At 40.0% G+C, this 27688-nt stretch overlaps 2 protein-coding genes across 2 annotated transcripts in view; one reads left to right on the top strand and one right to left on the bottom strand.

Annotated features, from left to right (window-relative positions):
- Positions 1–1036, bottom strand: part of IKZF3 (IKAROS family zinc finger 3) — a 58686-nt gene extending 57650 nt beyond the window's left edge. Inside the window, exon 1 of the mRNA XM_058180771.1 lies at positions 938–1036. Within this exon, the coding sequence (XP_058036754.1) occupies positions 938–944 (7 nt within the window). The 5' untranslated portion in view covers positions 945–1036. The remainder of the gene's footprint in view (positions 1–937) is intronic.
- ZPBP2 (zona pellucida binding protein 2) lies at positions 7–26675 on the top strand. Its single transcript, XM_058180774.1, has 8 exons — positions 7–90; positions 8363–8440; positions 9937–10062; positions 11298–11459; positions 13476–13694; positions 14886–14971; positions 20798–20975; positions 26370–26675. Exons 1-8 carry the CDS (start codon positions 84–86, stop codon positions 26465–26467), a joined length of 954 nt encoding a protein of 317 aa, XP_058036757.1. The 5' UTR covers positions 7–83; the 3' UTR covers positions 26468–26675.
- The last annotated feature ends 1013 nt before the right edge of the window (positions 26676–27688 follow it).

The raw sequence follows: 27688 nt of genomic DNA, 5'->3' as shown, positions 1-27688 counted from the left end.
ATATAGAAATTCACAATTTACCTGTTTGATATTTTTTTTTTTGTCTTGGAATCCAAAACTCTTAAAACTGGCAGATAACATTTATGACAGGTAACTGATTCTGATTATCTTATTGCAGCAACATTTTAAACTTTCAGGTTAAAATGTTTGAAATAGGCAATATTTTTACAATTTTATATCTGAAATTATATCCTGATATAACAAATAAAGAGGAAAATGGGAATTGTATAGTAATTGTGTGACCAGCCAGATCCTATTCAATATATACTTACTTGTGGAAGGATTTTGATATTTAATTTAATAAACTATTATTGAGGTAATAGTTTAACTAAATTCCTTCTAAAGTTTCTAACCTATGACAAATATTTTCTGTTAAAATAATTCCTAATTTACTAGTCAGCAAAAAGCACGTAGTGCAAATATATGTTTGAGAAGCAATGAGAACCAGGAAAAAAAAAAGATAAACTTTCTCTTGTAGTTTTTAAAGGAAAATTTTAGGATATTCTTTGCAGGTTTAGAAATATAGCCGTTTTGGTTGTGGTGGGTCTCTTGGTAATATCTTAGTAATTCTTATAATTCTACTAGAAATATATTGGTTGGTTCAATACTACAGTATTTAAGAAAAATACAACTGTTAGAAAATCCTAATAACAGAGGCATATGAGGAAAGAGGCATAGAAAGCAAAATTATATAAATTGGGAAAAGTAAGTAAGAAATTGCAGAAGAAATTTATTATTCTGACAGAATGTTGGCACTATTATTTCTCTGAGATGATAAAGTTAAAATCTAGGGGAGTTCTTAAGCGGGTGATGAAAAAGAAATAAATTTTAAAGCAAAAATAGAAGAGGGTAATTCAGATTGCTATGTCTGCTGAAAAATAAAAGAAACTTGAGTTTTGCTAAAATAAAATCAACAGAATTCCAGTAAATCTCTCACCTTCCATTTTGTTTCACAGCAGCACCTAGTCAGAAAGCTTTGCTCCAGGGTCCAGGGATTCCACTGAACTTCAGAAAGGAAGGAAGATTCCCAAATAGGCAGGTTTCAGATTCAAAAAAAAAAAAAAGGAGCCGGGTTGCATTGCAATAATGAGATGACAAGAACAGGAAATGGTTAGAAGTTGTGTAGAAACAGGGCGCCCTCAAGCTGTGAGGAAGGTGGTCCAGTGGATGTAAATCATATTCCCTAACCATGATAACTGTAGAGTTATTATTATTCATTCCAGGCTACAATTGCTTTCCAAACTACTGTTAAAGGAAACATAATTTCTCTAGTCCTAAAATGATGCTTTAAAAAAAAGGATCTTGAATCTGATAGGGCTTAATTCAGTCAGAAAACACTACCTCCTAAAACTATCTCCTAGAAAGCCCTCTATTTTGTCAGACAGAATAAAATGTCCTTTCTTTCTTTCTTTCTTTCTTTCTTTCTTTCTTTCTTTCTTTCTTTCTTTCTTTCTTTCTTTCTTTCTTTCTTCCTCCCTCCCTCCCTCCCTCCCTCCCTCCCTCTTTCTTTCTTTCTTTCTTTCTTTCTTTCTTTCTTTCTTTCTTTCTTTCTTTCTTTCTTTCTTTCTTCTCTGTCTTAGGATTTGGTAAAAAAACAAAAAAAGAAAGCTCCTCAGATTGTTATTAATCTTACGTTTGCCACATGTTTTTGTTATTTTAAACCTAAACATCGGAAAGCTTGGCCTGTTTTCTCAGAAGTAAATTCCATTTATATTTACATCGCATATAGTTCTGCCATCCAATATTCATCACCACTCTCTGCTCCCAACAATCTCTAGTTGTGGCAACAGCCCCACTTTGCAAAAGGAGAGAATCAGCCCTAAGGGGGCACACACCATTATCATGAAGCCTTGGCTGAACCTACTGAGTCCAGCAGTCAACTGAGGGGCTTAGAAATGATATGTTCTTCTCCTGAAAACTGAGCATTCATTATATGGGACATTTGGCGTATACAGCCAGGCATCAGGCCACCAGAGCTGAAGTTAATATGTCCACAAAGAATCCCAACATTCTCTGGAACCTAGATGAAAACCAGTAAAGGAGAAAGGTAGTCATGGTTACAATTGGTTGACAGTTGGAATGTCATGTGGGTGAGGAAGAGAATTTTTTGCTCTTTTTTCTTCCGTATGGACAGAAGGCTTTCTAGGCCCGGGTAGGAAGAAGGATGGGCTCTCTCTTGCACTATGCAAAGTGGCAACACTTGGTTAACTCTTTCTCTCTGCATTATCCTGCACCTACTCTTCCCTGCAAGGTTTGTGCTGAATGGTTTCATGGCCCCAGAGCAAGGTATATGGCATCTTATAAATTGTGTGTATAAGGCAAAGGTGGAGAACTTCTAAGGAGTTAGTAACATTCTACTTTTTGATTCTCTGCAAAAGGCCTCCATATTCCTCTAAAAATGTTGAGAGCACCAGAAGGATCATGGCTGATTTGGGAGTGGTGGGGTCCATTTTTCCCCAACAAAAGAGGGTAAATCATTATAGTTTCCACTTTAAAAACTTCCCAAAAGCAACAGAGTAATTTGCACAATGAAAAAATAATGCAAAATGCTGTGAATTTAGTAGCATATGTATACATTCTAACATTGTATTTAATCTGGAAAACGAGAGGTGCTGAATTATAACATGATCTAAAAGCTGCAGGCCTTTAATGCAAAAGCTATATACTTTAAGCACTAGATAGCTAGATGATAGCGATAGATAGATAGATAGATAGATAGATAGATAGATAGATAGATAGATAGATAGATAGATGAGAGAGAGCATATATCCATGTACTATGTTATTTATCCCATATTTTTGCTCAGAAGACTTACTATTTGTTTATTGCTCCCTATCTCCCTCATTTCCTTCCTCTCTTCTCTCTATCTATAATTATTCCTTTCAATATTCTTATGATTGAATCAAAATAATTTGTTTCAAACCTAGTCAATTTCAAGTTAAGAGAAAGCATATCTTTAAAGTTTCTTAGAGCAGAATCCTGGTTTTATTTTTCTGCCAATTCTCTGGACTATCCCTAGCTTCAGAAAAAAATTATGCACTATCGGTTTTACAGTTTTATTTGTATCACAATTTTTATTTACAAATGTGTTTTTTTATAAATTTACAGCCCATGATTAGGTTTCCACTTTTTTTGCAATAATAATTTGTTTTATTTTTATCTTTTATCTTAATTTCTTTTGGATTTATAGGATACATTGCACACGACAGGAATTCTTTATGGTGCCTCTGTTTGTTTAATTATTCTCTAATAATTTATCCTGATTAAGTTTTTCTGCTTAGAGTCAATATATGGAATTAAAAGAGCAATCTGAGAAAGCAATGCAAAAGATTAAAGACTAGATCTTTATTTCCCTAAACTAATTCAGTTCTCTTTATTTATTTTATTTATTTATTTTGTCACAACAGTATATATAAGCATAAGCATGAAAGTAACTATATAATATATAAGCATATATATAAGCATAAGTATGTAATAACTATATTAATTGGATATAATGAAAGGAAACAATAGGACAGGAACGGTAGGCACATTTGTGCACTTATGCATGCCCCTTACAGACCTCTTAGGAATGGAGTGAGGTCAATAGTAGACAGTTTTTGCTTAAAGCTTTGGGGATTTTGAGAAGAGACCACAGAGTCAGGTAGTGTGTTCCAAGCATTAACAACTCTGTTACAGAAGTCATATTTTCTGTAATCAAGATTGAAGCGGTTAACATTAAGTTTAAATCTATTGTTTGATCTTGTATTGTTGTGATTGAAGCTGAAGTAGTCTTATGAGTTAAACACAGGTCCTGTCGAAGGTGGCCGAGTTCTAAGTTTTCTAAACCCAAGATTTCAAGTCTGGTGGCATAAGGTATTTTGTTGTATTCAGAGGAGTGGAGAACTCTTTGTAAAATATTTATGGACACATTCAATTGTATTCATATCTGAAATGTGGTATGGATTCCAGACAGGCGAGCTGTATTCAAGAATTGGTCTGGTTTTATAAGCTCTGGTTAGTAGTGTAGTGTTTCTGGAGAAGAAGCTACGTAAGATTAGGTTTACAACTCTTAAAGCCTTTTTTGCGATGTAGTTGCAGTGGGCTTTGGCACTTAGACCATTGGATATGAAAACTCCAAGGTCTTTGACAGGGTGGGGGTTATCTGTAAGGTAATATCCATCGAGTTTGTATTTAGTGTTTAGATTCTTTTTTCCAATGTGTAAGACAGCATTTGTTGATTGAGATTTGGAGTTGCCAAGTTTTTGACCATTCTGACACAAAGTCAAGGTCTTTTTGAAGGGTAGCTGTATTGTTGGTAGTGCTAAATAGTTTGACATCATCAGTGAAAAGAACACAATTACTTTTAATATGGTCACAGAGATCATTAATGTATAATATGAAGAGTGTTGGTCCAAGAACACTGCCTTGGGGAACGCCGCTATTGACAGGAACAGGATTTGATAGGGCACTGCTTATTTTGACCACTTGTTGTCTGTTTGACAGGAACGCTGATATCCAATTGTGGAGGGTCCGGAGATGCCGTAGGATTTTAGTTTGAGGAGAAGTTTGTCATGTACCACTGAATCAAAAGCTTTACAGAAGTCTATGTAAATTGCATTTATTGTTTTGCCTTGATCAAGATTTGTAGTCCATATGTTTTGGCAGTGAAGAAGTTGTAAGTTACATGATAATTTTTTTCTGAAACCAAATTGTTTATTAGAGAGTAGATTGTTTGTTTCTAAGTGGAGGATAATGGATTGGTTGATGATAGATTCCATAACTTTACAGGTAACACAGCATAGAGAGATTGGTCTGTAATTTCCAACTAAGCAGGGGTCTCCTTTTTTGAAGACAGGGATGACCGTGGCTAGTGACCAAAGTTTGGGAAGGGAACTGGTCATGAAGGCTTTTCCAAAGATTATGCTTAGGGGTTCTGCTATATTAGTGGAAAGCTTTTTTAAGAAGTATGCACATAGTCCATCAGGTCCTATAGATAGGGATGGTTTCAGTTTGTGAAGAGCTTTTTCAACATTTTCTTCAGTGAAATCTATATGTGTTAGGTCGTTGTTGGTGCGGTTGTAAAGTTCTCTTTACCCTTGGAGTAATTTGGGAGGTATAGGTAATTTTTTTTTAAAGAAACATGGTTCTCCTTGGAGATTTATCAGTAGTTTCTCAGTTAAAAGGTTCCTAAATACTTCTTTTCCATCAGTGTGAAGTCTTTGTCCCAGCCGGCAATTGCGTGGTGTAGGTATTTGCTTCCTCAACTTGAATAAAGCAATAGCAAGACACAAACCACCTGTGCAATACCCCTGATCCATTTTTTTTTAAGAATCCTAGAATTACCTGAAACATCCAGCAATTTTGTGGGAAAGGAATTCTTAATACAAATGTTCAATCATTTGTATTTATTATTTATTTATTTATTATTATTTTTTTATCCCACCTTTATTATATTATAACTCAAATCAGCCAATATATGTAATATGGCTCCTGTTTTCTCCACAACAATAATCCTTTGCATTGGGTTGGATTGGGTTAAGAGACAGTGATTGGACTAAAGTTATTCAGTAGGCTTTCATGCTTAAAGTGGGAATAGAACCTCCTGGTTTTTAGGTCAGCACCTTAACCTACACCAGGGGTGAAAATCCAGCAGGTTCTGACAGGTTCTGGAGAACGGTAGCGGAAATTTTGAGCAGTTCGGAGAAGCGGCAAATACCACTCTGGCTGGCCCCAGAGTGGGGTGGGAATAGAGATTTTGCAGTATCCTTCCCCCAGGAGTGGGGAAGGAATGGGGATTTTGCAGTATCCTTCCCCTGCCACGCCCACCAAGCCACACCACCCCCACCAAGCCACACCCACAGAACTAGTAGTAAAAAAAAATTGGATTTCACCACTGCACTACACCAAACTAGCTCAAGCATTTATCAACAATGGAAGGTTTTGAGGTTTCTATACTAAAGTTCAACATGTTAAGGTGCACATTAGGTCCCCAGAGCAGATCCATAAATAGAAGGCCTCATTCCCAAAATAAGCTACCTACAACCAAAAGCATCGAAGGAGATTTTTCTTTCATTTACAGCTGGGTAATCTAAGAGCTAGATTTAAAGTTTAATACTTTAGAAACAATAATTTTCCACCTAAGGTAGGGAGGAGAGAATCCCAGAGGTTTATCTATGCTGACTATGGGTTAGTAATCAAGCAGCAGTAATCAAGTACATATGGAAAATACCAGATTTGGAAAAGTATATGATTATATGATGCAGCAAAAATAACTATTAAAAGTGCACATTAGTGGATTTTTTGGCTCCATATACATAGTCAGCTACTGCCTCTGAAGAAAATACTATTTATTATCCAAAAATCTTGTTTGTAAAATATTAATATGGAGCAATAAAAGATTTCAAGTAATAATATCAGTTCTTTAATAATTGATTTTTTTAGAAGTAAGCAAAATCTTTCCTGATAACTCCAGGACAATGGCTGGCAGATAATATATAAAAAGCCCGGAAGCATATCATTTGATTAAACTAGGTTTAATCCAAAAGCAACAGACAGGCGGTCAAAAGCCACGATATAGTGGTAACTTGACTCACAAGGAAAAGTCTTTGGCTCCTCAGCTAATGGAGGATTAAAGTAACTACCCAGGAATGAACTGAAAAATATTTATGAAAATCGTTTAATCCAGTAGTTCTGAACCATTTTTTTCACCAAGGACCCCTTTAAATATCATTTGTGGCCACAGACCATGGCCACAGAACCTCAAGACTTAATTCAAGATTTAAGTCATAACATTTCTTCAACCATTCATGGAACCCCTATGACGACATCGTGGTCACTGAGAACCACTGGTTTAATCCTTAACACTGCCCACGATGGAACAGCCACAGCAATTTTGTTCCTTTTGTCCTTCATAGTTACCTTGGCTTGTGTCTCACTAATAATCTCTTCTATTGCTGAGCGATATAAATCTTTTATCATTACACATCCACCTTCACCACTGATTGTTGGATGATGCTAGATGACATTATAAATCATGAGGGAGGAAATGGCCACTGAAGTCTTTGCTCTATATTTATTCTGAGTCACTTCCTTTGTTTCCCATGTGGAATTCATTACTATTTTTCTTATTTCTTCCAGATAAGAAGGAGGGAAGGAGGGAGGGAGGGAGGAAGGAAGGAAGGAAGGAAGGAAGGAAGGAAATGGTTTTATTTGATTAGTAATCTTAACAGATATAAATTATAAAATAAATAGATTTGTATGGATGTGACTTTGTGTAATCTGCAGTATAATACATATATAGCAGTACAAATTAGAGCCTTATTGTGTCCTCTTTCTTGGCTTGAATGTCCTTTGACAAATAATTCATTTGTGAAACATATTCTCAACACTGTATACCATATTTTTTGCACTATAAGATGCAGCTTTTGGGGAGGAAAACAAGGGGGGAAAAATCTGCCTCTGCCTCCCAGCATCCATTGGTATTCATCTGGCTAGCGTCCTTACAGCAAACAACAAACAGCCTGGGCAGCTTCAGCACATTATTGCAGCCTGATTTAGCACGATTGGCGGTTGGATCAGCTTCCCGAAATACTGCCAATCAGCTTTTCCAGGCTGCGGGGATTGCCGCCATCTATTGCTGCCTCCTCTAACTTCCTGTTTTTGGCCTTAGCGCGTCCCATTTTTGGCCTCCACACATCCCGTTTTTGGCCTCCGCATGTCGTTTTTGGCCTTCATGCATCCAGTTCTCAGCCCTTTCCAGGGAGCGGGGATTGACACCGCCTATTGACGCCTACTGCTGTTGATCGCTGCCATCAGCAGTGGTGATTGCCTGCAGTGATCAGCAGCAATAGGCGGTGGGGATTGCCACCTGGAATGGACCAAAAACGAGATGCAAGAAGGCCAAAAACGGGGCACACGAAGGCAAATAAAGGAATGCATGGAGGCCAAAAATGGGCATGTGGAGGCCAAAAACGGTAAAAGGGTGGGGGCAGGTGGGTGGGCGGGGCTTCGGCAATATTCGCTCTATAAGATGCATAGACATTTCCACCCATTGGGGGCAGTGCCTCTTATATACCGAAAAATGCGGTAGTTTTTTAAAATCTGCAAAAAAAGAGCTTATTTTGGTGAAATGAAAAAATTTGCATCAGGGAAATTGATGTAATAAAAAATAATATCCAGACAATTTGCATTGAGAAGTCTTTGAGAAATGTATATTTAACTATGTATATTAGGGAAAGTGGTAACTAAAACTTTTATTGTTTAAAAACATGCTAAAAATATATTTTAAGTGGCAAAGTTTTGAAAGCAAGCATTTGCCCATTATCTCCCAGGTCTAATCTGAATGATAAAACATTTAATACTTTTATTTTCCCTGCAATAGGAAATGGAGTGGACGAAACACAGTATTCTGTTAAGTTAATTAGAAAGAATTATATATATGGCAACGTTAATCATAAAGGTAACGTTTTATGTTTTTAATGAAAAATTTAAGAAGATGCAAGGAATGTATCTGTATTCTGGAAACAGGAATTTCTTGGAAAATCAAAGAAATAAGCTCAAACAAATTATTTGCTCATAAAGAGCAAAATTCTTTAGGGGAACTAAAACCAAGAATATCATTTTATGCTCTATAACTGGGGCAGACCCCAAGGGTCACTTATTTAAAAATCTGAAATTCTTCATATTCCAGTCTCAGTCATCATTGGTTGAAAACATTTCTAGTGCAGCCACTAGGTTCTCTTGGCTGGTAACAACCCACAAAAACCAATTGAAATGAACCAAAGTTCACCTCCAGAAAAAAGGCAACCCACAGTAGCAGAGAAAGCTCTTCCCCATATCATCCCTAAATTCCAGGACATTGAAACTATTGCTGAAAAAAGAAAATAGTGTGTTTTTATAGCAGACCAAAAAAAATATTTTTTAGAATATAAAACAAAATATAGAATATAAAGCAGGAATTTGGATCCTGAAATCAACAGAAATTAGAATTAAGAAAAAAATAGGCAAATCCCCCCTGACAAAATATCAACATGTAGTCTCTTAGATCATTGTTCCTTAAAATAGTAAATCTGTATATATCACTTCAGACTATAGAAGAAACCAAAAGTTTTGCCATTTCCACCACACAAAATCTATTGCCTTAAAGCAAATAAGTGTAGGTATGCGGATCAATCCTTTCCAAATGTTTCAAGCAAACATTTCCTGACATTAAGCTTTGAGTATTGTAGAATTATTTTGTGTTCTGAATTATTCTGAATGTGAAGTAATCCTGTGTTCAAAACCCTTGCCCAAAGCAATCGATTTCACAATCAGATCAGCAGTTTCATACTCAGAATAGGAGATTGTGTAAAGAAAATGACCTCACTAGGTGACTCAATGGTTAAGACACTGAGTTGTCGATCAGAAAGGTTGGCAGTTCGGTGGTTCAGATTCTTAGTACAGGTCTCCTGCATGAGCAGAGGGTTGGACTAGATGACCTCCAACTCTATTACTGTTAAACTGTTAAATAGGCTGAGAATATTTATTCTGGATGGAAGACATTAAGGCCAATGTTTCTTGGCATCAGGACTTGAAGATATGTGGACATCAACTCCCAGGATTCCTCAGCCAGCATATATACTTAAAATTCCCCAGCCACCAGTCATCTAAAAATTGCTGAGGTTGAGAAATACTGATTTAGGCCGGTGAGTCCTACCACCAGCTCAGAATACAAATCCAAATTAAAGCATCCCTGACAGATGGCTGACTAGTCCTCATAAACATTTTCAGTGAAGTGAGGGGCCATCATTTCTCTGAGCAATTGATTACATTGTCGGATTCCTCTTACTCAGAGAGATGTGAGTTCTACTTCACTGGATGTGTGCTCAAGGGGAAGCTAAGGGAAGCTTTAATTTTCTCTGTGTTGTCATTTTGCACAATAGCTATGGAAGATGCCTGTTTCATCTTCTTCTGCAGTCAATGTTTATGTCAGAGTGCACAGAAACAGCCCCTATCTTGTCTGCATGGATTTGTCTCTTTCACAAAGTGAAGTTATAGACCCCAACTATCTCTGGATTGGACCAAATGGACAGAACCTAAAAAGTAAGTTACATTTTTATCAAGAGATCAAAATATTCATTTGTTTTGAAAACTTACACTATCAAAATGGTCCTGCAAGCTCTATTTGTTCTGAAAATGTTATAGTTCTGTATGGCATACAAGGTACATCAACAATATCATTAATAATAATAACAACAATGCACAATAGCTATAAACATGGTGTTTGGAAAAATACATTTTTTTCCTCAAATTCAGCTGGTAGAGGTGTGAATCAGGAAGTGGAGGCAGGAGAATCTCCAACAATGTGGTCAATTCCATAACGAACAGAAGCAATGGATGGAATTGCAGGAATGTGAATCCCATCAGTTTCCAAAGTGCCTGTGAAAATAAAAATCAAGAAGAGTCTTAGGAGAAATAAAAATAGTATAGAATGATCCTCACTTAACAAAACTCATTCAAAGGCCACTCTAACTCACAACAGTGGTATTTATGACTAGTCCTACTAGTCAAACTTATGTCAGTTGCAGTATCCCTGCAGTCATCAATCACAATCCAGGTACTTGGCACCTGACTTACAATTAATTAATGTTGCAGCATTCCACAGTCACGTGATCATTGTTTGTGAGACTTCTTTCCCAGCTTCCTACAATCAAAGTCAATGGGGAAGCTGGCAGAAGGTCACAAATTGCAAGCCTTTCTGACTTAAAGACCCACAGTGATCCACTTAATGATGGCAACCAGAACTGCCAGAATTTCCATTGCAGTCACATAATATCATGCTTTCTAACTGCATCACTTAGCAATGGAAATTTCAGGCTCATTATACACACACACACACACACACACACACACACACACACACACACACACACTTGCAAATCATAGTATCTGAACAGTTATATAATGAAGGAGACACACTTCAAGTATTAGGAAATACTAAGAGCCTTGAATGCCACTGTTAAACAGGAAACAAAATTGAGATCCTAAAAATGTGATATTCAACCCTTACTTTCCAAGGGCTCCTGTTTTAAAAGCCAAAGTTAAGATCAGGTGTGTCTAACCCATAGCCTGTAGGCTGCATGCAGCCCTGGACACACAGTAATGAGCCCCACAAGATTGTAAACTTTTAACATATCATTTTTAACAGTAATTACTCTATTCTATATATTATATTATAGCTCAAGACAATTCTTCACTCAGAGTAGATCAGGCAAACCAAAAGCTCGGATAGACTCAAACTTGAATTATGTTGACTTGACTTCTCATTTCTGTTGCAGGAAAACAGTATGTGAACCTCACAGAAACTGGAAAGCTGATGTTGGTTGGTTTTAAGGAACACATGTCTGGATCTTATATGTGCACGCTTTCTTACAGAGTTTTTCGAAATGACATGCAAGCAGAAGAAGAAAGATTCAAGACCTATAAATTTATGGTTTATGGTAAGCCCTATTCTAGCCTGTGCCGAGTTGCTCCTCATTAGGCTAATCTAAACTTTAGATCCAAATTTTTTTAAATTTTTTTTTTTAAAGTTTGGATTTTCAAAACATCACGTCTAGTCTCCTAAAGAAACAATTTAAAACAAACTATTCCTTTAGACATACTGTAAAATTTTAATTGTATGAAAAATAATAAACTTTCTTGGAAAATAAAAGATTCACATGAAAATATAATGAACTGCACAAATGCACTAATAAAAACTTTATCATATGCTATCTCTTTTTCTGCACTGGAAAAGATGTTCAGGCAATATTTTTTTTCTGCTATGAATTAGAAAATAGTTCAGGGGCAAATTAAAAGGCTGGTTGCTATGAAAATATAGACTTCAGGCAAAGAATTCAGTAGGAAGTACTTCCTCCAGCCCACTCACAAAGCTTCAGGGCCAACTCAACATGATGGAAATATCTTCCAGTGTTTTTCTTATTCTTGTTTTTTACCATATTATGTCCATATGAGTCTGAATTTGATTGGAACAATTGTATCAGAAAAAGAGGGTGCTTAATTTTTTCCTTGTGGGCCACTGTTCTAATCAAAAGAATCCCTTCCCTAAATATGTTTTCAAATGCCTATGCATTTTTTCCATTATAATGAGTAAACAGCTGAAGAGATTCTAACAGAACAAATGTTCCACTAGAACAATATTGAAAAGTTCTTTTCCTCTATCTCAACCTTCTCATAGCTGTTCTGATCTAATTAAGAAACCTTCCTCTTCTGTTTCTTTCCCAAGGTCAAAAACAATTTTAGGACATTTTGTTCACCCTTCAAATGTATACAGTAGTCTGTGTGGAAGGGGAGATGGACAACATAAAACCATCATGCCACTAGATGGCACCCACTATCTCCAAATAAAAATGCCCCAGATTTGAACAGCCAAATCTTGCAATATTTTTTCCCCTGTAAAATTACTATTTTGCATTGCTTAATTTTTAAATTTATAAATTGTGAATGAGCATGAGATACTTCTTTTATAAAAAATTATAATAACATCCTATTTGATGCCTGTATTTACATGCTATCCTAAATTTCTTAACTGGTTAACAGAATCAATTTCCTGCATTCCCATAGCATGTAAGATCCCATTAAATGTGATTAGCACAATGCTAAGAAAATGAATTGGTTTTCCACAGTACATAGAACCAAAACAATATCAGTCCCATTTTCACCTAGTATCTTGTCTGATTCCAAGCCGTTTGTGCTATTTTATGTGGCACTAAAAACACATAAGCAATTATGTATTACTCTTTTCAGTTGTTCTAAAACCTCTATTAACTCAAACCTTCAGCAGATTGTTAATTGATCCCTGCATCTCTGCCTTTTTAAGCAACTTGAGTTATAAATCATACTGGGCAGTTTTTGTAGTTCAAACTGGGAAATATATATAATGTAATGTAATATTATTATGTTATGTTATGTTATGTTACATTGTATATATACCAATCAAAAGCCACAGCTAGATCTTTGGGATAAATCAGTGTTTCTCAACCTCATCAGTTTTAAGATATTGGACTTCAACTCCCAGAATTCTCCACCTATAATTACATCTTCACTGAAGTGCCTGTTTTTAGATTTTTCTTTATTGTGACATCTATATGCTAGCCGAAGTATCATGTGGAACATGCATATTAAGTAGCAGGCAGAAATATATACATATATGCAGACATTATTTATGAAGATATTTTTTCCATCCTTCTTGAGAAACAATGAGAAAAAGAAAATAAACCACACTATTGAAATGACTATCCCAAAGTAGCATATTCATGGACTTCAACTCATCAGTTTGTCAAGATGGTATGTAGATACTTCAAAAGGGCACATTCTCAAGGAGAATGCTCCAGATTTTTATTCTCTATTGAATTTCTAAGGTAGGTAGATAATGAACTAAGAATTATGAAGAGCCACAATATACTACTTTTTCAGCCACTTACATTCTATTTCTTTCCTTGTCCCATTTATTGAAGCATATCGAGAACCAGACTACACTTATCGTATATCTGTTCACTTTACAACCAAAGAATGCAAACTAGCAGCTAATAGACAATTCTTTGAAGAACTACAGAAAATCTTGAATAATTTGCTTGATTATCTGAAATGCCACATCGTTGATTCATCATACAGATGTTTTTCTGTCAAGCGACCCAAACATGGATTAGTAGATGAACTATTCATTGTTTTTCAAGGTAATATAAAGTGATACTTATTTTTCCATCATAGTTTTTATCTAATCTGGAGCTGGATTGTGGGAAAAAAGCCTTTGTTCAATATAATTATGTTTTCAGTGTCTTTCTTATTGATGGTATAATTTCATCAAATCATAATCCCTTTAATTTGGCTCTGTGTCCTTGCAAACATCGGATTTTATTCATTTGATACAGGCATAGCTGATCTCATTTTGTTGCTGAAGTGAGCTGCATTAGTTCTTCCCTTTGAAAATTCCAAGGTTGTGTCACTCCAAAATATATTCTCTTGAATTCAGTCACAAAGCTTTGCTATGGGTAATCCATAGAAAACTGTGAACACAAAATTATTGTAGTCTAATTATTATCACCAGAGTGTCTGCTGTATTTTGAGGGAGGGGGGCTGTCACAGGCTAAATCTTTTTAATTCAGCATCAGCAAAAATTCTATTCTTCTATTGAAAGTTCAAATGAAAGACGGGATCGGTTGCACTGCTGAGATATAGTGATAGTATGACTAATTTGCACCATGAATGGAGTATATATCTTGAATTCATTGCAATTTGGGGGCCATAGAAAAAATTAGGAAATATTTCCTCTGGAAACTTTGACAACCAGTATGAAAATGCTTCTTTCAGTTGCTGTCCATGGTACCTAGTCAGATCAAGTGGGACTTGGACAGATTTTCTTTTCCCACTTCCATCAGCTTTCACTGTAACAATTGGCTTTACATGTTTTAGTCAGGGTAACTCAAAGATGAGGCCTGGGGTGAAATCCAGCAGGTTCTGACAGGTTCTGGAGAACCAGTAGTGCAAATTTTGAGCAGTTCGGAGAACCAGCAAATATGACCTCCGGTTGGCCCCAGAGTGGGGTGGGAATGGGGATTTTGCAGTATCCTTCCCCTGACGTGCCCACCAAGCCACACCTACAGAACTGGTAGTAAAAAAGTTAGGATTTCACCACTGGCTGGATTACAGGTTATGCCTCTTTTGAATTAATTGTTCTTCCTGGGAACGGCTCTACATAAATTGCAGTTGTTATAGCCCAGGGAGAAATAGCCTTTGTGGCTGAAATCATAAATCCATACAATTGTATGTCCCATTTCAATGCCCAATGAATTCTTTATTATATTTAGGCACAATTCATAGCGAACAATATTTTTATCTGCAAATGTTTATTTCTTTTTGTCACTTAGTAAATCCATTTGCCCCTGGCTGGGAGGTTAGTTGCCGTCAAATTACCACTGACTGTGAAGACATTACCAACAGCTATGTACATAAGGTTAGAGATTTTTTTCCAGACTTTTTCAAACTGGCATGTTTCTGGATACTCAAAGTACCAAATAGTTTAAAAGGTGTCAAACTGCAGGTTGTGGTTGCAAGAACCTATCACAGGGCCCTGGGATCTCCCTGCAGATTTAACCAGGGGTGAAATGCTACTTGTTCAGGCTGGTTTGGGAGAACTGGTAGCAGAGATTGGGGCTGGTTCGCTGAACCGGTAGCAATTGCTGGCTGGCTACGCCCCTGAAGCAGTCCACGGCCCACAGTCCTGCCATGCTTCCCTGCCTTCTACATGGCCTTCCCGGCATCTGTTGTGTTTCATCCAATCTCACCACAGCCGGGGCCTTCTTATCTGCTTCCGAACACGGAGGAATGTCCTAGTATGCCTCCCGGCCCCAGCCCTGGCTCCATGCCCAGACAGGCTGAAGAGGAGGAAGTATCTCCAGCCCCCAGCTCTGGCTCCATGCCCAGGCAAACGGAGCAACTAGATCCCTCCCCCTCCTCCACAGCATGTGAGCCTGAGGGAGGTCAATTGCCAACAGCTGCAGACTGGAGTGACCCTCGCGTCAGAAGACTTGATAGACGGAGGCAACAGAAGGAAGGGAGGGGCAGGCCTGGATAAGTGCTGAGTCATGGAGCCACACCCCATGGCCTATATAAAGGACCTGCTTTCTGGCAGTCTCTGAGTCAGGCAAAGTCGAACTTATCTTGCTGAAGTCACTTTCTGGTCTCCTGCCTGCCCTGAGGACTTTGCTAGGACTTTGGCAGAGCTGCAGAGGCATGCCTGATTCGGATTTCCCTGACCCGGCCGTCAGCGGAGGAGTGGGACACAACAGCATCCCTGTGGCCAGCTTGCGAAGGCAGGCAAGTGGAAGGCCATTTGGAAGGCAGCGAAGCATGACAGGGCTGTGGGGAAGGGAGCTGTAGGGAAGGGAGCCTGCCGTGCTTCCCTGCCTTCCACGCTGCCTTCCTGGTGGTCCCCCACCCCCGCTTGCCTTCCAAGGTCCATCCGGGCTAGTGGGTGGGTGGGCAGCCCTTGGTGAAAATGCAGATGCTGAGCTGAGGCTGAGAGGGACGGCGGCAGTGCTCTGGGACGGCAAATGACATCCCTGGGCTGCTGCATATGCACCCGCCCCATTTCTGCAAAGGCAGAGCCCCCCCCTTGCAGGGCGATCCAAAGAGGGGGGAATGCTGCAGAAAAGGCCGCCTTCCACCCGTGCCTCCCATGCCAGCTCTGTGGGGCTTGGAGCTCTAAAGCAGCCCACTGGATTCGCACCCGGCCATCTGCCTGCTGGTGCCTCCCTGGGAATTTGGCTTGTGGAGTCCGGTGCTCCGGGAAAAGAAGGCTCAGCCATAGCACCACTTCCCAGCAGTGAAGAAGTGTAGCGAGTGGCAGAAGGCGGCGGCAGCTGGTGGGGAAGTACCCCCATGTGGGCAGAAGGCCATGGAACGGCCCCGGCAAGCCTGTCGCTGCAGAAGCATGGCGATTGCTCGGCCAGGGAGGCCTCAGCGGGGGCTGCATATGCCTCTCCACCCACCCCATGTTCTGCTCTGTCTGGCCATGTGACTACAAGTGTGGCAACCTGTTCTTCAGGAAGATGAAGGGTTACCCATGTTGTCCCGCCCGGGTAAGCGCTGCTGCCCAGGCCAAAGGAAAAGTGCTGTGGGCTCTGCAGTGGTGCGGCCAAGCCTGGCCCTCTCCCCTTCTTCACTGCCAGGAAGCAGCGCTGCGGCTGAGCCTCCTTTCCCCAGAGTGCCGAACTTCATGGGCCAAATTCCTGGAGAGGCACCAGCAGGCAGATGGCCGGGCGTGAATCCAGTAGGCTGCTTTGGAGCCCCAAGCCCCACAGAGCCGGCACGGGTGGAAGGCGGCCTTTTCTACAGGATCCCACTCCTCTCTTTGGATCGCCCTGCAAGGGGGCGGGCTCTGCCTTTGCAGAAACGGGACGGGTGGTTTGTATGGAGGATTGGCAAGGGGATGCACGGCCCTCCAGGATGGAGAGGGGGGTCAAGAGAAGGTCCTGGTTTGCTTGGGCAGTCAAGCCAGATGGGTGGAGGGAAACTCAAAGCACTGGGGGTTTCAGAAGGGTAGAATGTGCTTCAGAATGTGCAGCTCCTGGCTCTAATAATGAGTGACATCAAGTTGGCCAAGCCCATTCCAGTCACCAAGCCATGACCACCAAGCCATGCTCACAGAACCGGTAGCAAAAATTTTCAGATTTGACCACTGGATTTAATTATTTAACTTTAGCAGCAAAATGCAAAATTCAGTGGTGGGAGTGGAAAATAGGATTCCAAAGCAAAGAGATCTTTGAAACCTCAACAATAAAAATAGGCAAATATCCAACTCCTATAATTAAAAAGAGAAAAAAAGTTTAAACCTACCCTGTTCAATGACACTGATGCATCAGGACAATTGCCCTGCATCCCTTAGTCTGAAAATTAAAATAAAATTAAGTCATCCTGAACCAGATAAGCTATGTTCCTGCCAAAATAGATAGATAATTAAAAAGTATATACGTCAACACACAATGAAGTGTCACAGTCACTTTCTTCAGTGTTACTAAATTAGATTGAGGATCAGATTGTGGGTCATTTTTCTATAAGAACTTACAAATAACAATAAAATCCAATCCAAGATCAGAGAAGTTCATTCTCTCATTGATTGTTTTAATCAGCTTTTACCATCAAGATTTAATGCCACCTTGTCATAGAAAAAATGCCATCACCCAGAAACATTGTTTTGGGGCCCCTACCCTCTAAACTGAGAGCAAACTCATAATTTCTCACATAAAAAATATATCAAATTGTTCAATTCCATTTAGAAGAGGTATCTGAGAGTATCTGACAGCCAAGGCATCTAGGCCCTTGGGGTTAAAATCAGCACTTTGAATCACAAAAATTCCTCAAAATCTATCTGAAATCAATGCAGGGATTTTATCAAAACACAAAACTGCAACATAAGCTAGTGGTGAGTTGCTACCATTCGCATTGGTTCGCACAAACCTTTGGCAGAAATTGGCCAAGGTCGCCAAACCGTTAGTGATGCCTGGTAGGCCATGCCCCTGAACCGGTCCCCCAGCTGCCACTCGCTTGCCCCAACCACCATGTTCATCGCTGCCATGTTCTTTGTGTATGCGCATCCCATTGCCTTGCAGGTCCAATGGGATGAGCATGCGTGAAGAACATGGCAATGACCGCAGCAGCTTCTTCCATCAGTACTTTTCAGTGGCCTGCGGAGAAAGTGGCTGGCAAAGAAGCCTTTTTAGAGGCTTCTTTGCCAGCCGCTTTCCAGCAGCGGCGGTGGCTGAGGGCCACCAAAAATTCCAGTCACTTGCCTTTCCAACTCTGGACCAGCCACTGCAGAAGGTAAGCAGCTGAATAAATAAGTGGTGATGGGGAGAAAGGCAGGCAAGCGGGCCTGGCCATGGGGACCACTGGAAAGGCAGGCAAGCATGTTGGGGCTGCCCAGCTGTGGGGAAGAGAGCTAGTAGCCTACTCCCTTTCCCTGTGGCCCTGCCATGCTTGCCTGTCTTCCCGGCGGTTCCCCACACCCTTGCTTTTTGAGGTCGGGTCACCCATCCAGCCCGAGATGGGAGACACACCACTTCTGTATGGTGTGTCTCCCATACGGGTGGGCAGATGACCCTTTGGGGAGATGGAGCCACTGCGCTGGAGCTGAGAGGAGCAGTGACAGTGGTGGTGTGGCAGGAGGATGGTTGGATGTCCCAGGGCTGCTGCGCATGTGCACCGCATGTGAAGGAGGCAGACACTGCACATCTGAGGAAAAGATGTGGCAGTGAAGCCCTGGCTGTCACCCGGGAGAGGACCACAGAGGGACACATACATGTGTGCCCCTGTTGCCCCTGCTGCCGCTACTTTTGCTGTCGGCTTCTCAGCATTCTTAAAGTTGATCTTGAAGAGTTAGAATATGTTTCCTTAGATTGCCGCCAAACTCATTTTTGGGAGCATCAGGTTAGCCCCTGAATATACAAGATGTTCTTCCAAAAAACATGCGTATTTGCTCTGTGATATGAGGCTGAGAAGAAAACTTTGCCTAAGACTTCTTGTATATTCAGGGGCTAGCCTGATGCTCCCAAAAATGAGTTTGGCAGCGATCTAAGGAAACGTCTTCCAGCTCTTCAAGATCAACTTTAAGAATAATGTAATGTCCTTCCTGTTAAAGACTACTTCAGCTTTAATTGCAATAATACTAGAGCAACTAATAGATTTAAACTTAATGTCAATCGCTTTAATCTAGATTGCAGAAAATATGACTTCTGTAACAGAATCATCAGTGCTTGGAATACTTTACCTGACTTTGTGGTCTCTTCCCATAATCCTAAAAGTTTTATCCAAAAACTTTCTACTATTGACCTTACCCCATTCCTAAGAGGACCATAAGGGGCATGCATAAGCGCACAGAGGGGCCTACCGTTCCTGTCCTATTGTGTTTTTTCTTTTCTTTTCTTTTCTTCTTCCTATATATATGCTTATACCTCCTTATTTACTCATATATGTATTTATATACTATATAATCTTTTGTATGATACCTACATATATTGTTGTGACAAAATAAATAAATAAATAAATAAATAAAAACTGAGAAGCCGAGAGCAAAAGTAGCGGCGGCAAGGGCAGCAGATGTGTGGTGTGTCCCTCCATGGTCCTCTCCCGGGTGATAGGGCTTCACAGCCTCCTCTTTTCCTCAGAGATGCAGTGTTTGCCTCCAAGTCCTTGCAGAGGGGGACACACACATACGCACCCCTGCTGCCTCCATTTTCCAGTCTGGGCTGCTCAGCAGGCAGGGTTTTATTTTGTCAACCCAAGGACGGGGAGATATGTAGAAAATTGCCCTGTCTCTGCAGCATCAGTCATGTGACTGAGTGGGCAAGGCCAGCTCGATGTTACTCACAGCAAGGTGCCGCCCCCTCCTTGCCATGAGTGACTTCAAGTTGGCCATGCCCATTCAGTCACATGACCAGCAAGCCACTCCCACTTAGTCACATGACCTCCAAGCCATGCCCACCAAATAAGCCACACCCACGGAACCAGTAGTTAAAAAAAATTGGAACCCACCCCCTGACACAAGCATTATGTACCCTGACAGCATTCCCCCATAAACAGAGAGAACAAAGACCAGACAGGATTGATCTAAAGGCTTTAAGCACGAGCTCAAAACCTTCTTTTTTCATCAAGCGGGGCTGGCCTAATTGATTAATTTTAATATTGAGGGTTTTTAGTGGGTTTTTTAAAGGGGTTTTAATTTATTTCGTAATTTTTTACTTAATACTTTTAACATACAGCCATTGAATTAGATTTTTAACTAATATTGTATTTTAAAATTTTTTGATTATTTGTGTTTTATTTGCTGCACACCGCCCCGAGTCTTCGGAGATGGGCGGTATAAAAATTTGAAAAATAAATAAATAAATAAATAAATAAATAAATAAATAAATAAATAAATAATAGAAACATCAATATAAATTCTTACAGCATTTATTTTATTTATTATTTTCTTGGGAGTGTGCTTCTGATGTATCCTTATAACTAGAGTCCATTGGAATTGGGTGCCCAATAAATTTAAATAAATAAAGGCTGTAAAGTGGACTGGATAAGAAACAGCCTTTCCTCCTGAAAATCTGGGAAGGGTGGGATTGGCCACATGGATTCTTCAGCTTAATTTACCTACAACGAGGCCTGGAAGATCCCCAGGCAACTTACCCTTTGACTGGCCTTGCATTGTGTGAGCAAGATTTCAGGCTGCTGGGCATCAAGGTTAATTCCTATGATTTCATTTATTAATGTTCTTGTTTTGATGTTTCAGGCTCGAGAGCTCATTGAAAAGTTTTTCCATGAACAATGGTACATTCTGAAACATAAGTTTGTGAACATCCCTGCAATCCATTACATAGATCACAGTTTCCAAGTCACTCGGCTAGACAGCTGTCGTCCAGGGTTTGGGAAAAATGATGTCATCCATAATGACTGTGCAAATTGCTGTGGTATTTATTTTATCCACGTGATTATTTTCTCAAGGACTCTGCTTTTGATTTATCCTCACAACCAACTTACCATTTGTGATTGGTCATAGTTTTCATTGCAGTGGTTAAATCCTCTTAGCTCGTTGGTTAAATCAAGCAAGGGCATCCATTTATTTTGACAAAAAACCCTTTTAGGAAAAAAATATTTTTACTGAATTTGATTTAGGGTTCAAATTTTCTTTTAAGTTTACTGACACCTGCTAAAAACGTCTATAGCTTCACAGTGTAATGTTCCAAAAGGAATTATATTAAATTGCTACAGGTTGTTTTTAAATACTGTTCTGGGTTATCAAAGGTTCTCTGTAATTTTTACTTAATACTTTTAACATACAGCCATTGAATTAGATTTTTAACTAATATTGTATTTTAAAATTTTTGATTATTTGTGTTTTATTTGCTGCACACACTTGAGTCTTCGGAGATGGGCGGTATAAAAATTTGAAAAATAAATAAATAAATAAATAAATAAATAAATAAATAAATAAATAATAGAAACATCAATATAAATTCTTACAGCATTTATTTTATTTATTATTTTCTTGGGAGTGTGCTTCTGATGTATCCTTATAACTAGAGTCCATTGGAATTGGGTGCCCAATAAATTTAAATAAATAAAGGCTGTAAAGTGGACTGGATAAGAAACAGCCTTTCCTCCTGAAAATCTGGGAAGGGTGGGATTGGCCACATGGATTCTTCAGCTTAATTTACCTACAACGAGGCCTGGAAGATCCCCAGGCAACTTACCCTTTGACTGGCCTTGCATTGTGTGAGCAAGATTTCAGGCTGCTGGGCATCAAGGTTAATTCCTATGATTTCATTTATTAATGTTCTTGTTTTGATGTTTCAGGCTCGAGAGCTCATTGAAAAGTTTTTCCATGAACAATGGTACATTCTGAAACATAAGTTTGTGAACATCCCTGCAATCCATTACATAGATCACAGTTTCCAAGTCACTCGGCTAGACAGCTGTCGTCCAGGGTTTGGGAAAAATGATGTCATCCATAATGACTGTGCAAATTGCTGTGGTATTTATTTTATCCACGTGATTATTTTCTCAAGGACTCTGCTTTTGATTTATCCTCACAACCAACTTACCATTTGTGATTGGTCATAGTTTTCATTGCAGTGGTTAAATCCTCTTAGCTCGTTGGTTAAATCAAGCAAGGGCATCCATTTATTTTGACAAAAAACCCTTTTAGGAAAAAAATATTTTTACTGAATTTGATTTAGGGTTCAAATTTTCTTTTAAGTTTACTGACACCTGCTAAAAACGTCTATAGCTTCACAGTGTAATGTTCCAAAAGGAATTATATTAAATTGCTACAGGTTGTTTTTAAATACTGTTCTGGGTTATCAAAGGTTCTCTGTAATTTTACTTAGTTTTGTCACTAAGAAGATTATTCCACTGTACCAAGATCCTTTTAAATCTTATTATTAGGCTATATGTTTTTTCTGCCCCCAACACCAACACCTTGTGTCAATCAATCTGCTTATTTCCATTTGAGCACAGCTCCTCTTTGTGGAGACAGCTAAGTATGACAAGAAATTCTGACCTGATTGCCTATCAGGATCTTACTATCTAGCCCAATTTATTATTTCTTTATTTATTTATTTTATTAGATTTCTAAACCGCCCTTCTCCCGAAGGACTCAGGGCGGTGTACAGCCATAATAAAAATAAACAATGTACAATTAAAAATAAATTAAAAAACTTATTATACAGTTTGGCCACGAGATTTAAAATATATAAAATCTAAAAAACCCCAATTTAAAACTTTAAAAATTTAAATTTAAAATCTAAATGATTTAAGAGAGCCCCGCGCGAACAAACAAATATGTTTTCAGTTCGCAGCAAAAGGTCCGAAGGTCCGATATTTGGCGTAAACCAGGGGGAAGTTCATTCCAAAGAGTAGGAGCCCCCACAGAGAAGGATCTTCCCCTGGGGGCCGCCAGCCGACATTGTTTGGCGGACGGCACCCTGAGAAGTCCCTCTCTGTGTGAGCGTACGGGTCGGTGGGAGGCATGAGGTAGCAGCAGGCGGTCCCATAAGTACCCAGGCCCCAAGCCATGGAGCGCTTTAAAGGTGGTAACCAGAACCTTGAAATGCACCCGAAAGGCAACAGGTAGCCAGTGCAGTCTGCGCAGGAGGGGTGTTACATGAGAGCTACGTGGAGCTCCCTCTATCACCCACGCAGCTGCATTCTGGACCAACTGAAGCCTCCAAGTGCATCTCAAGGGGAGCCTCATGTAGAGAGCATTGCAATAATCCAGGCAAGAGGTAACGAGAGCATGAGTGACTGTGCATAGGGCATCCCGATCAAGGAAGGGGCGTAACTGGCGAACCAGGCGAACCTGGTGAAAGGCTCTCCTGGAGACGGCCACCAAATGATCTTCAAACGACAGCCGTGCATCCAGGAGAACACCCAAGTTGCGCACTCCCTCCTTTGGGGCCAATAACTCGCCCCCAACAGTCAGCTGCGGCTGCAGCTGACTGTATCGGGGTGCCGGCATCCACAGCCACTCCGTCTTGGAGGGATTGAGCTTGAGCCTGTTTCTCCCCATCCAGACCCGTACGGCCTCCAAACACTGGGACAGCACTTCAACAGCTTTGTTGGGGTGGCCCGGGGTGGAAAAGTACAGCTGAGTATCATCAGCGTACAGCTGATATCTCACCCCGAAGCCACTGATGATCTCACCCAACGGCTTCATATAGATGTTGAACAGGAGGGGCGAGAGAATCGACCCCTGCGGCACCCCATAAGTAAGGTGCCTCGCGGTCGACCTCTGCCCTCCTGTCAACACCATCTGCGACCGGTCGGAGAGATAGGAGGAGAACCACCGATAAACGGTGCCTCCCACTCCCAACGCCCCCAACCGGCGCAGCAGGATACCATGGTCGGTGGTATCAAAAGCCGCTGAGAGATCTAACAGGACCAGGGCAGAGGAATAACCCCTGTCTCTGGCCCTCCAGAGATCATCCACCAACGCGACCAAAGCTGTCTCTGTGCTGTATCCGGGTCGGAAGCCGGACTGGAACGGGTCTAGATAGACAGCTTCATCCAGGTACTGGGGTAGCTGCCGTGCCACGGCACTCTCTACAACCTTCGCGATAAAGCGAAGGTTGGAGACCGGACAATAATTGCCTAAAATAGCTGGATCCAGGGAAGGCTTCTTGAGGAGGGGTCTCAGAAAATTGTCTCTTTTTCTTCCTTCTGTTACTTTTATCTTCCTTTGTGAGCTCAATTCATTGTGTTTTAGCCTTTCTATTTTCCTTCCAATATCAGCTACCTTACCCAGCTTCCATGCCTGTGTATGCCCTTTGAAAGCTCTCCATCTATCTCCAGGATGGCTTCCTGGGCTCTTGTCCCACCACCATCTTTATTTTTATTTTATTTTATTGTTATTGGAATTGTGTGCAATTGAACTTCCAGTATTGCTAACAGGAGGAGGAAGAGGAGGAGGACGAGGAACTCAGTTACAGCTGAGACACTTTGGGTATCATTTTTTTGTCAAGTTCCAACCTCTGGTGTTCCTCTTGATTGAGGGATTGTCTTTGTTCAGCCCTCTCTATTCAATTTCAGAAGAATTCCTTATTTTTATCAAATCATTTTGCACTCTCTTTTAATCTTATCTGTTCCCTCATCTCTTCTATTTCATTAATTGCAGCTATCTATTCTGTGTATTCACACATTCTCTCATCTTCACTTTAGTAATCATCATTTTCACATATGCATTTTTCCTCACCTGCAGCCTTTATTTTGATCAAATAGGACATAAAACTACAAAGAGTCACAGAAACTGTGCAGAGGTAGGTTTCAGCAGGTTCTGACCAGTTCTGGAGAACTGATAGCAGAAATTTTGAGTAGTTCGAAGAACCGGTAGTAAAAATTCTGACTGGCCCCGCCCTCATCTATCTCTGTCTCCCAAGTCCCAGCTAATCGGGAGGAAATGAGGATTTTGCAGTATCCTTCTCCTGGAGTGGGGAGGGAATGGAGGTTTTGCAGTATCTTTCCCCCAAAGTGGGATGGGAATGGAGATTTTACAGTATTCTTCCCCTGCCACGCCCACCAAGCCACGCTCACTAAGCCATGCCATGCCCACCAAGCCGGTAGTAAAAAATTTTGAAACCCACCATTGCTCCGGAGGTCCTGCAGTGGGGTGGGGAAGGCCCGTTTTTCTTTCTCACCTGGCTCCAGATCCTCTCTATGCATCTGGGGGGGGGTGAAAATAGCCTTCCCCAGGCCCTCTGGAGGCCCAAAACGGCTCTCTAGGAGTCTAGAGAGAGGCTCTGTAGGCCAACTGGAAGGTGGGAAACAGGCCATTTCGGGCCTACTGAGGACCTCCGAGGGGATGAGGAAAGCTGTTTTTGCCCTCCCCTGATGCATAGAGACGACCTGGAGCCAGGTGAAAAAGAAAAACGGGCCTACCGGGCCATCGCATGCCAGGAGCGGGGGGGGGAGAGGGGATTGTGCGCGCATGTGCAGGGCGGGGCGCATAGAATTATGGGTGTGGGCATGCGCATGCGTGAACCTTTTCCCCACCCCCCACCCCATCCTGGCACGCGATGGCAAAAAGGTTGGCCATCACTGGAGTAGGGGTTCAGGCATCAGGCTAGAAACCAGGAGACTTGAGTTCTAATCCCCCCATAGGAAAAGAGCCATCTAGGTGACTTTGGGATAATCACTTCCTCTCAGCCCTAGGAGGAAGAAAGCAATGGTAAACCACTTCTAAAAACTTTAACATGAAAACCATAGAGATTTGCCCAAGCAGTCATCAAGTGTCAGCAATGAAATAAAGGCTAAAAAAAAAAAAGATCAAAAAAAGACCAATCACTTATTCTGTACTTCTTGTCTCATCAGTACTATTCAGTCCTGTCATCCATCATAAAATTTTCCCCCTAAAGAGCAGATTGATTCAGAATGTTGCATAATTTTCTTTCCAGCTCATCCCTGTTTCTTCAGTTATCATCCTCATTTGCAGTTTTCTGCTTTCATATTCGCTCACAATGACTTAGATCACGCCAGTTCATAGCTTCTGTTATACTTTTCATCCCTTTCAAAATTAAATTTTTACCTTTACTTCCCTGCATGTATTGATAACTCTACTCCACAAGATCACATCACCTTCATTCATATCTGTTGCATCTTTCCCATCTCTTCAGGTTTCACTGAGACACAATATTATCTTTCTCATGTTATTTATTTATATTCATATTATTAATTCATTTTATATAATTCAAACCCATACATATTTCATCTTATATGTCCCATGAAATTCAATTATTTCAAAAATGCCTACAATGAACTGATGTCTTCCTTTCTCTAATTGACATACTATTTATTTATTTCGTTTGCAGTTGCCTGTGATCCTGGGAGTTATAGCCCAAACAATGACATAACCTGCCAGCCTTGTACAAGCATCCGGATTAAACACTATGGAGCAAAATCCTGCTAAATAAAATCAAAATAAGAAAAGGAGAATTGCAGCAAAGCATCTTGTTATCTCATCATTTATATCTGTGTCATGTTTAGATGTTATGCTAAATTCAAGATTCTATGCGTATAGTAGTTATGCGTATAGTAGTAGAATTATGTAGTAGAATTTATATCCCATGTTATTAGCAACTGATAACACAGTATGAAAAATACCAAACTTCATAATATCTAAACAACATAAATTATATCAGTTGCTATGATTACTGAACAAGAAGTGAAATAGTTGTCTTTCATGGCTAACAGCTAATTAGCCATGCACTTCATGCGGTATGTAATTGAACTCTGCGATCTAGTTCTCTATGCACTATTCAGTAATTCCATTGTCTTAGGCAAGTCACTGAATATTATCAAATTATGCGCTGGCATAATTTTTGAAGGATCTGCAAAAAATTGGAAGAAACAGTTTGAATGCATGTTCCTAGAAAGTGAAAAGCAAATCAAGGTTATGATATGGTAACTTAAGAGAAAGGTTTATTTAGCAGGAATTCAGAAGATAGGCAGAAAAGCCTAGCATCTAAAAAGAGGAAGACTATGTTGGAGAGAGCAAAGGCAACATGGAAGGTGCTAAGATTAGAAATCTTGTAAAGAAGGAACAGGTAGAGTAAGAAATAAAGAGGAAACAAAGGATTTTTCCTTATCTGTTCACTGCTCATGGAAATCCATAAACAGAGAAAAGGAAATACACCTGAATTCTCCTCCAAAATTTGCTGGAAAAGATTGTGAGTTTTCCAACCTTTCAGACTTTGCAATCAGGGCTGTAATAATCAAGAACCAGTAGCACTAGTCTTGTTCCAATCTTTGAAAAAAGAAGGAACACTGTTGAATTTTACGTTCAAAAGTACATGCATTTGGATAACTTGAATTTTGAAACCCTTTATTTGGAAAATTTGTCGAAAAATGGAAGGATTTCAAATATAAAGGCATTTTTATTATCAGTTATACAATGTGGTATTATTGAGAGATATATTATTACATAGATTTTAAAAATTAGAAGAAAATGCTGGTCTAAAACATTGGCTCACATTGGTTAGGCAGCCATGTAAATTTGTTTAATGAAATAATTGTGTTTGTCACTGCTGCAGGGAAAAGGAAGGGTGATGAGTTTCAACTGAGGTTTTAACTTTTGGCTTTTTATTATTGTTTGCTGCCCAGAATCGTTTTGTGTGAGTTAGGTGACAAT

Source organism: Ahaetulla prasina, chromosome 4 (assembly GCF_028640845.1).
Source record: "Ahaetulla prasina isolate Xishuangbanna chromosome 4, ASM2864084v1, whole genome shotgun sequence".
Taxonomy (NCBI): Eukaryota; Metazoa; Chordata; class Lepidosauria; order Squamata; family Colubridae; genus Ahaetulla; species Ahaetulla prasina.
Note: the sequence above shows the minus strand (reverse complement) of the source record. Positions and strands in the feature narration are given on the sequence as shown.